At 33.8% G+C, this 12422-nt stretch overlaps 1 protein-coding gene across 1 annotated transcript in view; it reads left to right on the plus strand.

Annotated features, from left to right (window-relative positions):
* Window positions 1-12422, plus strand: part of RYR2 (ryanodine receptor 2) — a 340802-nt gene that overhangs the window by 148377 nt on the left and 180003 nt on the right. The window contains exons 11-15 of the mRNA XM_042817920.1: window positions 1149-1245; window positions 6775-6849; window positions 7725-7881; window positions 9968-10132; window positions 10927-11048. Coding sequence (XP_042673854.1) covers window positions 1149-1245; window positions 6775-6849; window positions 7725-7881; window positions 9968-10132; window positions 10927-11048 — 616 coding nt within the window. The remainder of the gene's footprint in view (window positions 1-1148; window positions 1246-6774; window positions 6850-7724; window positions 7882-9967; window positions 10133-10926; window positions 11049-12422) is intronic.

Raw genomic sequence — 12422 nt, forward strand, 5'->3', positions numbered from 1 at the left:
AGTTGAGAAGTATGAAAGAGAAGAAGAGATGAAGAGAGACAGTATAGAATAACTTTCGAAATTTATTCTGTTTAAAAGCTAGGATTATTATTAATTATTATTATTAATGTTATTATTTTGATACTGTAACTTCTGTCATGAGAGAATGAAGATCTCCAAGTTAATACTGGTTTCACAGGAAGAGAAACTCATCTTTAACATCCTGATTTTTCTGGAAAGCCCTATGATTTTTAGATTCTTGCAGCGTATTTCCTCTGTAATAGAATCTTAAAGGTCCTTCTGTTATTCCCTGGAAGTTTTGTGTACAATTTTTTAAAAAGTCAAAACACTGACCCTTCACATTAGTTCTCGTCATTTTTTTTTTTTTTTTTTGCTAAGCATTTCTGTTTGCAATTTTGCTTGTTCTAATTTCAGCATGACCAGTCTATATGTACTCTCAGTGTTTTATACTGTGGGAATCATTATGCACGGTCAGATTGTCTGAGGTGACTTCTGTTGTGATAGGTTATTAAAAATTCTAGTGCATTACTTACTAGTATCCTCAACTACATTGGGAGAAACATTCTGTTGACTCTTTCTACCTTCCAACCTGTTACTGCACACTATAACTCCATTCTCCTTGTCCTCCTACCTGCACTGATGTGGAGTTCCTATCAGTAAGTCCAGTGTATTACTAGCTGATATTCAGGTTTGTGCTACACTACATTTCCCAAATTGACACATTTCAATGTTAAAGCTTATCTGGCAATTTGGTACACAACATCAGAAGATCTTTCCAGATTTTCTCACAGGAAACTAGAAAAAACCAACAAAAATAATTCAAAATTTAATGCATGCACACACTTGTGTATTGTTAGCATTTAAACTGGAATTTGTTTCTGAAATAGAGGTCAAAAATGAGCAGATAAAGTTTCAGCTGTACCAGTTTTTTTCTGAGTTGCACTAATTCTATATGATCCCTTTTCTGTGACTTTCTCCTGATCTGTTCTTTCCTGCTTGCTGACCTGGAGCTCTTCTCACTTGAATCTCCAGGGTGTGGGATATCTTCCCCTTCCTCCGACTCTCTTCTTAATGTAACTTCGCAGGTCAAAGAAAAAAGAAAACACAAAAGAGATCTGATTCACTTTATTTTCTTCTCTTCATTAAAGGATATCTGATAGGTGGGGATGTTCTGAGGTTGTTGCATGGTCATATGGATGAATGCTTGACAGTCCCTTCGGGTGAACATGGAGAAGAACAAAGGAGGTAGGATTCCAACTTAGAATAGTATAGTAATGGAAATTACTGTTTCAATATTGAACGTCATTAAAAGCATAAATTTTGGAAGGATATTTTGATGAGATGAATCATTCATAGGAAGAAATGTGATTGAGATGAACTTTGGGCATTAACTTATTGATTTTATTTTATTTTTTTATTGATCAGATATTTCTGGGTGTAAAACATTAGTATCTGTTGAAAGTGGACACGGTCCAGCAGTGTGAAACAAAATGTGCTGAGTTGCAGGATGGGTAATGAACATTGAGCATCTGAACTGAACATTTCATGCTTTTATTTTATTCTTGTTTCCTAGCCTAAAATCAAATCTAGAACAAGTGCCTCCAACATTTAATCTGTTATTAGTTGGGTGTGATGTATAAAAATAGCTTGTGAACCCAATATTTAAGGTTATTTTCTATTTTAAAATGTTACTATTGTTGTTTGTTTTATTGTTAATCATTTATTATTTTTGATATTATTTTATAGTGATTTTTGATAACATCATCATGTTTACTGGCTTAAAAGTACTGTGAATGAAATATATTGTTGGCAGTACTGCTTTTTTGTATAACACCTCAGTACACTATATATTAAGACTACTACAAGGCAACTACTATGGGTAACAATATCGTGTACTTGGTATAGTAGTCTAGAACTTAATTTACAGTTACTTTGTTGATTAAAGGAATCTAGAATGGAAGTAGGGAAGTAAGGATGGCTCAGTATATATTTTCTCTCTGAGTTAATTAACAAATCCAAATGGTGGGAAGGCTGGCACTCAGACTACAGGTGTCTGAGTACTGTGATTGTGTGAGTGAGTTAAAATGTAAAGTAGAACTAAAATCTCTTCATTTGCTTGAATAAAATATATCATAAACTTCAGTAGTTTTATTCATGCCTTCCTCTTGAAAATTGCTAATTAGTATTGTTTATTTGGCTGAAATCTGGAACTAGATGATTTTAAAGTCCTTTCCAATTAAAACCATTCTAGGAGTCTGTAATACTGCTCATTTAATCTATCATACCATCAGCTAGGTGACTGCATTTCCATGATAAAGTACTCTTCATTCTTTTTCAAATAAGTTTGTTTTGTTCTATACCTTGTAAAGATGGGAAAGAATGATTGAACAATGACACTAGGAATAGTAAGACTTAAAGTTGTAAATATGAATGAGAAATCTTTGGTTGTTCCCAGTTTCAGTTGATGAGTTGGTGATTTTTGTGGGTTTATTTATTTGCTTATTTAAGGACAGCTGCTCTCACTTCTCATTTTTAGACAGGAATAGAGTTTAAACATAGAAACCATTTCAAAACTTTGAAAGCTTAAAATATGATCAGCTCCTGTTTAATGTTATTTATAATGTAGTAGAATCATTACAGCATAGAATTTATTTTTGCTTTTACTACATCCCCAGGAATGTAACATAAAAGGTAAGAGAAATAGGATCCTACAGTGTTTGCTCATATTTCAATTCAAATCCTGCAAAAATCACATTATTAATTTGTAATTGTAGTGTAATTGCACATCTGTGAGATGATTAAGCACACTTCAGAAATGAACTTTGACTTTTAAGAACACATGAAGAATTATTTGCAGCAAGACTAACTTGCAAAAACTGCAGTAAAAGATTGCTGAATTGCTAGGCAAGAAATAGACCATTCAATTTGCTTGTGCAGTATGTTGGATCTTTTTGTCTCAGTTTGTAGACTGTGGGTCAGTGCCTAGAAGTAGATGATTGTTCTCTCTGCAATGTCTCCCTATTCTTGTGGCTGACAGTGCCCTGAAGTATTCAAAACACATCTGTGTCATGTCCATAATTTTATTGATAGTAGTACCAAGAAACATCGTTTCCTATTGCATCATATATGCTAGCTTTCATATTCTCTTGTTGTTCAGGAGCTTTATTTGATAGACTAAAAATAAAGCTTAGTTTCTTTCTTTCTTTTTCTTTTTTTTTTTTTTTTTTGAATTCTCTCCTTTTCTGAAGTTCTTTTTTGATAAATATAAATTATTTTTACTTATAAATGTTAAATATAATCTATGACAACTTTTAATTTTACAAAGTACTCTGTACCCCACATTTTCTGATCCCTGCATTAGGGCTCAAAAATTCCCTTTTTATCTCAATTAAATAGGACTCTAATCTAATGTTTAAGAGTATATTTTGTGGTGGACTGTGTTTTTCAGTTTTCAAGTTGGATGTATATTGATGGATGGTATTCAAGCTTCTGGTAGAAATATGTTAGTAATATGGCTAATTTTGACAGGTAGGAAATTGTAGAATAAATTACTTTGTCTTTTTCTTTAAGATCTACAATATTTTCACAAAACACATTTTGAAGTATGATAGTTTTGAAGTGCAGTAACTCTGTGTTTTCCTTTCATTGCCTTTTTAAAACTACCTTGTGAAAGGATTCTGTGGCAATTCTTCATTTGTTTTGTTACAGCAAATACCTGAAAAGCAGCTCAGCTCTGAGAAATGCCAGTGTGAAGGAGCACTGAGAAGTTTCACATCTGACATTACTTGCTAATTCATCTTATTTCATTTCTATTTTTCTGCAAAGGCCTTCTCTCATGCCTTTACAAATAAGAGATCGAACAGCCCTAGAATAATGGGCTTTTTTTATTCTGTTATGTCGCCTGGTATCTAGACCTAGGGATGGATAAATTGTTTTGGTTTGAAGGATCCTTGTAGGCAGTTTCCAAAATTAACTGTTTTTAGCTATTCTTAGCACGTTGGTACAGATAAATAAATTTAAATAGAAAAGTGTTCCAGAGACTACCAGAAACCCAAAATAATACAAAAAAATACAACACATTCTCATGCTATTTATACTTTGATGGATCAGCATCTAGCACAGCAGGGACCTACAATACAATGACAATGCAAACTGTATTTTTAATAACAAGATCTAGCAAAGCTCTCTTCAAGGCAAGGTCATCAAAATCTGCACAGGAAGAGGCCTAATTCAGTGGGAGAAGTAATCCTATAAACAGCTTATAAAATTATCTTGTCTCACAATTTGTTCTGAATGTATACTTTCTTTCATCATTTAGTTACTGAGCTGGAGATTGGAAGATTTGTGCCCTCAGAAAGGGCTTCCTTGAAGATCTGCCAGCTCTGCTTTGCTCGCTTGTCCTTGAGGAGATTTTACCAGAAGATTTTGTTGACTAACTTCCTGAAAAGCTGGAATTTGGCTTTTCTAAAGTTTAGCATCTTGATTTTACTCTTCGTCTGTCCCGTATCTCCCAGGACTGTGAACTCCACCATTGCATGGTCACTACAGCTCAGGCAGTCTCCTCATATCACCAATCAGCTTGCTTGTGTTTGTGAGCAACAGGTCCAGTATTGCATCACTCCTGGAGGGGCTATTACTTGGCTCAAGAAGTTATTCTTTGTGGATTCCAAGAGCTTCCTGGATTGCTTTCAGCTTACTGTGTTGCTTTTCCAGAAGGCGTCTGGATGGTTGGTGTCCCCCAGCAGGACAAGAGCCTGCGACCACAACACCTCTTTTAGCTGGAAGAAGGTGGCCTTACCAATAGTCTCTTCCTGGTCAGATGGCCTGCAGTAGACACCAACCACAAGCTGTTGCTTCGGTCTCTAATTCTTACTTCAAAGTTTTCAATTTCCTCATGGCCATTCTTCAGGGACATCTCTTCACATTCTATTCCTTTCTTGAAGGAGGACAATGCCTCCTCCCTTCCTTCCTCGCCTTTCCCTTCTAAATAGCTTGTTAGCCATCAATAGCCAGTCCGGTCATGTGAATCACCCCACGAGGTTTCAGTGAGGACAATGCATCATGGTTTTCGAGTAGCATGGTACCTTCTGGCTTCTCTTGTTTCTCAGGCTGCATGCTGGTGGAGTTTGTTCTTTTCCTTAGAGATTTGAGATCCAGATAGCTGCTTTTTTTTTTTTTTGTTTCTTACATACACAGTCTGGCCTGTCCTCTGCGGTTGCTCTTTCTTCTTTATAAGTTCATAGTAAGGTTTTGTAGTTCAAAGACTTTTTCTACTTTTACCCACTCAGGAGCATCTTCTGTGCACTTTGTAACCTAGATATTTTCTCCAGCCTATCAATGTGAATCTGTGCTAACTCTGATTGCAAATGCAATTTTTTGTTGATTATTCACATGTGGTTAATAATAATATTGCATTTGTCCTGGTAATGTTATCTGATATGGTTTTACTAGTGTCAATTTCAGAAAGGGTAAATGTGTTATAAGTCATTCTTCCTTTTCACAACACATTTTTTCTCAAGATTATATAAAAAGAAATGTGGTGTATCCTATCAATTACAATTCTTATTCAGAGCAAATATTAAGGAAGTTGGTTCGAACAATCTCAGAGTAGTTTTATACATTCATTTTCGTGGAAGGAGTGGAAATTGAATTTTAGATTTCCAAAAAAAAAAAAAAAAGTATGAGAATGTCTCAGTTATGAATTTATTCAACTGCTGTGGGGTAAGAGCTAGTATGAATATTGTTTTGGTAAAGGCAGCGTGATTAAAAATTGAGATCTTTAACACATACCTAATCTCTACAGTTTACTGTAGAGAAAGCAGTATCTAGCTGGAGACTATATTCTAGTGCTTTTTATACCTTCAATCTTGCTTATAGAAAGTCTTGGCGCTCCATTCTTGACCAGTGTCTGGGCTTTTGCTTTTGCTTCTTGATAGGTGTCCTTAATCCCAGCTTTCTCAGTCCATGCTGTGATTGGAATAACTGATTTTTTTTCTGGAGAGCGACTGTCTTTATACTTCTATACCCCTTTATTCACATGAATGTAAGAGATATTTAAGGATCCTTTTTTTTTTAATTTTTTTTCTTTTTCCATTGATAAGCAAATGGCCTGCTTGTTTTCTTTTTTTTTTCCTTCTGTCATATTTCCCTTTCCTTCTTCACCCTCCCCCCCCCCCTTTTTTTTTTTGTCTTACATTACCATTGCAATACTTGTAAGTTCGCTTGGAAATAAAAGATAATGATTAAAGGATAAATTTATGTTCACAAGAGGTGGTTTTTTAGATATTTACAATTACAGTGGTTGTTATTACAATTACAATTACAGTGAAATGTTGCAAAAAGCAACGTTTCCCCCTCCCCTCCCCCGCAGTGGAATCTTTGTCCTCCGTAAAAACTGTAAGGTAAAGTCTAAGTAAGCTCCTATTTTATATATATATATATATATATATATATATATATAAGTATGTATATATATATATTATATATATTATATATATATATATATACATACTTACGTTATATATATATATATATAAATATATAAATATTCACAGTAATGGATGGATGCTAAGGGCAACTAGACAAAAATTGCTGGAATAATTAGATCTCAAGACTTGCTTGGTAAGAGCTGATTTTGAATATGATAATCTTTGGAAGTTGCAGTAGTCATCTGTGCTATCTTAGCATGAGAGGTACAGTTAGACAGACAAGAAAATGTGGTGGATTTTTACCACAGAGCTGAACATTTAGTGCATGCTTTTGCTTGTTTTTCAGAACTGTCCATTATGAAGGTGGTGCAGTGTCAATTCATGCTCGTTCCCTTTGGCGATTAGAAACTCTGAGAGTTGCGTAAGTAAAAGCTATCACAGAAGAATACTCCATTTAACTGGGTATTTTTAGTATAGTGAAAGTGGTCCTATTACATCAGATTATAAACTATAAAACCAGATTGATAATAAAAAAATCTTCCTAAAAAAATGATACATTGTTTTAATGAAAAATGATCTGGTAGAAAGTGTACATTAATATTGCTGTTTTTGTTAATACACTTGCTGTGTTTTTTTTCTTTTCAGTTGCTATAGCTATCAGTAAACTCACAATTTTCTGTTTTTATACAAATATGTGATATTGCACAGAAAACTAGTTCTGATTATAATTCATGCGTTACTCTTAAGACATTTACATGTATGTCTTGAAATGTAAAAAATTACAGAAAGAAGACTACTTGTAAGAGTATTTGAATGATAGTAAGGAGTTGTGCTTTTAAAAGAAAATGGTAATTAGGTATGCACTGTAAAATTCTATTATGTATTTGCAATTTAATTTGTAGTGACTGAAAAACAACTATTTTTAGAGACTACATCAGGGCCACTTAAGACAATGTTATACTCTAATGGTACTTTTCTCTGAGCATTTAATTTTATGGGATGATGGTAAACATCAGTGGTACGGCAGTGAAATTTTTGCTTTGAACTAAAGTTGATCTTGGAAGTTCTTAAGTGGCAGCAATGAAATAATGTAGAGGTAAAAACCCCTTGTAGCTACAAAGTAGTAATTCTCTTGCTTATAGTCTGACATGTAGAATTTTACGTTTTTACTATTTTGCACTGTTATTCACTAGTAAGCAATGTAATGTGCTTTAAAACAATTTTCCCAGAAGTTAAACTCTGTGTCTTGTTTAAAAAAAAAAAGAAACAACAAAAACTTTCCTTGAACTTTCTTAGGTGGAGTGGCAGCCACATAAGATGGGGACAACCATTCAGACTAAGACATATAACAACAGGAAAATATTTAAGTCTACTGGATGACAAGAGTCTTCTCCTTACTGACAAAGAGAAAGCAGATGTAAAATCTACAGCATTTTGTTTTCGGTCTTCCAAGGTATGGAATCAGTGCAGCACTATTATAACTTATAGTAATTGCAGTATCTTTTCAACGAATAATAAAAACGAATAATTACTGAGTGTAATTAATATCTAGTAAACTTCTGTCATATTTCATTGGGCAAGTCTACTTTTTTTTTTTATCTGCTTATCTATTTTTGAGCAGTTTATTTAATTTTCATTTATTTTTTCTTATGAACTTTCCTGATGCTTCACTTCTTATGTCTGTGGACTGACGTAGGAAGCATTTACGGCATTTTTTTTTTTTTTTTTTTTAATTTAATTAGGAAATTGTTATTTCTTTCACTAGATATGATGTTGCTATCCAGTTTCCAATTGCCATAGTTTAAATTTTCATTTGACACCTTCAATAATCATAATAAGTACAGGCTAGTACTTACTGGGGGTAAACAGTTTAAAATAATACTATGATGAAGTCTTTAATATCGTTTGATTTATCTTACTGATGCTGAAATTTTGACAGTAGCAGTGGTATTTTTTTTTTTTTTTTTAATTCATAGTTAATCCACAAACATTTCAGGAGAAGGTAGTACAGATGTATTGGGGAGTTCCTGTTGCTTTTTTTTATTTTTTATTTTTTTTATATATGACAACAGTTATTCTTCTTTGAAGCCAAAAGAATGAAAGAACTCATTTACTGCTGCTTAAGATGGAGTTTTTAGTTGGGGTTGCACCATGGAGAATGGAACAATGTACTGCACTCTATTGTTAGATAGTTTTACTTGATATAAGATAAATGATTGCATTTCTAGCAACACAGAGAATATCAGTATTCTTTTGTTGATGTGGAAAGATGAGTAGTTTGTATTTTTTAATCAGCATATACGTATATTGACTTAGTAGATACTGACATTTGTTTTAAATTAAGATTTACTTAGAAGGAACGATGAAGAAGCCTCAGTGGAGAATATGGTAGTCTCTTTTTTTGCTAAAGATGAATACATTTTGTATATTGTTGAAGGAATGCCATGTGTAATTTCACTGGGATACTGACATTAGAAAACTGTCTTTCCTCTTTGTAAAAATAATAATAATAATAATAATAATAATAAAAGGTTTAAAATGAAAGATGCAAAAACATAGACGTCATCCTCTACAGTCTTTCTATGTTTTCTTTTCCCCCAAGCATATATGGACAAACCATACAACTTCTCACTTGTATTTTTGCATGTGATTAAACCCAAATTCCTGGGTAAGAGGAAGTCCCTAATCTCTATGGAATATAGAACATTAATAGATTTTTCCTGAATTTATGGCAATTTCTGCCAGTGACATGTTCATAATTCACTATCTGAAAAGTACTTGAAGGTCTTGCTTGTTGTGATGCAGAATGTTAGCTCTAAACAGGCAAAAAGTTGAGTGGAAGAAGAGTACCTTTACTTTATTACAGTGTTCCTACTTGGAGTTCATCTGTATTTTTGTGCTGTCACCTGTTCTTTTGTAAAATTTCACAGAAAATACACTGTTGTCAGCTTAAAAAGCAGTTATGATTTAGCTCTCAAGTCAGTGAGATCTGCTAGAATTTCAGTTGTGACTTTGTACCCAGAAGGTAAATATTGGGTCAAATGAAAATATAAGAAATTGAAATGGCAAGCCTCAGTCATGCGAAACTTTTTCTGAACATAGTAAGGAGTGACAGAGAAACATTAGAGTGAAGTAACACATGTAAAGCAACTCTTAACAGATTATTTTTGTTCAATATTAAGATAAAATAACAGGAAATAATTTTGTCCATTTAGCCCACAAAAATATGTGAAGATTGGCCCATATTCTTGTATGCACACAATAAAAACTAGGTTTATAACAAGCATGTCCATCCGGAGAAAATGTCGCATTAATCAATAAAGTCTGTTCATATCCAGTACATTCTCATTGCTTTGCATCACTAAGGCAGTTTGCAGACTGTTGCAAAAAACAATTGCTTCTTTTTATGTTCCATTGCACCAAATGAAGATTTTTGATCTTTATTTCTGTAGAAAAGAAGCTTGCATAGTATTCAATGTTTGATGCAAGCATAAACATGTCAGTTATTGTTTTCATGTACATTTTTTTTTTTCCTTCAGGAAAAACTGGATGTTGGTGTGAGAAAAGAAGTAGATGGAATGGGAGCACCTGAAATAAAATATGGAGATTCAATATGCTTCATACAACATGTAGACACAGGCTTGTGGCTGTCATACCAGTCTGCAGATGCAAAGTCTGTAAGAATGGGTTCTGTGCAACGCAAGGTATGACTGTAAATAGGAAAGCATTCAATTGGTCTGGTAGGGCAGCAGGGGAAAGTAAAGAAAACTACACTAGGAGAGCGCTAATTTCCAGGTTTAACCATTTGTTTCTTTCAGTGTAAAGGTTTTGTTGTGGGTGTGTGGTTTTTTTTTTTTTTTTTTTCTCTGTATTCTGTAAGTATCTTCTACAAAAGTAGTATCAATTTCTTCCAGATTTATGTTTTTAATGTTTTAATGCATGTATTATTAATGCATATAATTATAATCTTAATTCTAAAACATTTAAAATAAGATATATTATTGAGTAATTCTGTAATTTAAGTAACAAAAATTTGTGTATGGAAAAAAAAGTTATCTAAAAAATGTTACTACGTAGATTAGATTGAATACTCTTAGAGCCATGGTAGCTAATTACAGATAACAGTAAGTTATCAGTATTGATTCAAGGCGTAGTCAGGAAACAAGATCAATAGAAGAATCAGTTTTTTTTTTTTTTTTTTTTTTTTAAACCTTATCTGAACTTGAGGGACCTGCTTCTGAGTAAGTGAACATCTCTTTGGTTGAACAAAAATTACTCCAAACCCCTTAGCCTTTTTAAAATATGTACATGTGTTTATTTGTGTGTGTGTCTATATACACATGAATAAACATGTATACATATACATCAAATATATCAAAATAATATATTGCAAATAATATATCATTCACTTCTCTGCCTTACTGTGTGAATTTTCATACCACTTATTTATGATACAAGTTAAATTTTGCAGTGATAGCTTCTTATTTTTGTATTACAGGCAATAATGCACCATGAAGGTCACATGGATGATGGTTTAACATTGTCCAGATCTCAGCACGAAGAATCCCGTACGGCACGTGTCATCCGTAGTACAGTCTTCCTTTTCAACAGGTTTATAAGGTATATATATATAACTTTATGATAGTTCTTTACCATCAAAGTACTGTAGTGGCCAATTTCTCTATCTTGATTTCAACATATGTAAGTACTGACAGTGGAAAGAAACCACAATGTTTGGTGTAGGCCACAAAGTGCAACATCTAGATTTTTTAGCTCTTTCTTTTCTAAGTATAATGTAAGATAAAAAAAATATCACCAGTTGTGATGGTGACAGTGGGTCATCTCTACAGGCGCAGATTTTTGAGTGCAGCATGTAGGCTCTTGTTCATGGCTGGCAAAAATGCATAGCTACTGGCGGTGGCTGTTGGAAAAACAGTGCTTTGTAGCTGAGAATTTGCTTTATCAAATAATGTTATTGTGCTCTTTAGATTTGTTGTATTTTCTTCAGAAATAAGTAGTAGGCATTACTTTCACCGTGATATAGGTGTACTGAAAGTCTCGCCAAAAGTTCTCTTAAGTGTGTGAGTTTATACCTTGTTTCTACCCTCCTCCTACACATTTCCTCACTTTATTCCCTTTTTCTTTCATGGAATGTATAATTTTGCCCTCTAAGAGTATATGGTATTTGCATTTATTTTCCTACTCCAAATCTTCTCCAACAATACTGATGGATATTACTTTTCAAATGTTTTATAACTTCAGTAGTTGAAAAAATGTCACACTTGTGAATGTGGTTGCAGTAGGACGTCAATGATAGATAAGACTATACTTAATGAAAAAAATGTCTTAGGAACTCATTTTTCAGAGACTGCAATATGGGAGATGATGACCCAAAGCAACCATGTCTTAACATGGGTGCACAGTTGAAGATACAGATGTGTCAGTTTATTGAAAAATGTTTACCTGAATACTTAAATAACAACAGAGGAAAACAACTGTAATAAAAGTTGCGTGCTGTGTGAGAAAAGGATCTTTTTGCTATGTAGCTAGATTATTCACGATCAAAAGCTAGCAAGGTAAACCTTTTACAGTGGCAGCAATGAGAATGAGTCCAAACTGAAATCAGGACTGTCAAGTAAGCTACCCCCTCCCTCTCTCCCCACTGCGTGCCATCAGGCGAGCCCTTCTCTTCTTCCCACTCAGCGCTTGAGAGCCAGGTCATCTCATAAGCCCTGCAGCATTTAATAGGCATCCTCAGAAGTATATTTTCTTTTTCCTTTTTGAGGGCGGCTGGTGGATCTGCAGAACACAAGTATCCTTTTTTTTTTTTTTTTTTGGTGTTATGTGCAAACCCTTCTGCTCATTCCAGAAAGTTCTGGTGAATCTACTGTTGCCTTGTCCTGAGGCAGTAGTCTGCCTTGCCTGCTGCCCACAACTGCCTTCTCCAAGGTCTGTATGGCAGCAATGGCTGTGTTTCAAAAAAGATAAGTTTTA

Source organism: Centrocercus urophasianus, unplaced genomic scaffold (genome assembly GCF_019232065.1).
Source record: "Centrocercus urophasianus isolate 14NV4802_14NV808 unplaced genomic scaffold, USGS_Curo_1.0 seq_10, whole genome shotgun sequence".
Lineage (NCBI taxonomy): Eukaryota > Metazoa > Chordata > Aves > Galliformes > Phasianidae > Centrocercus > Centrocercus urophasianus.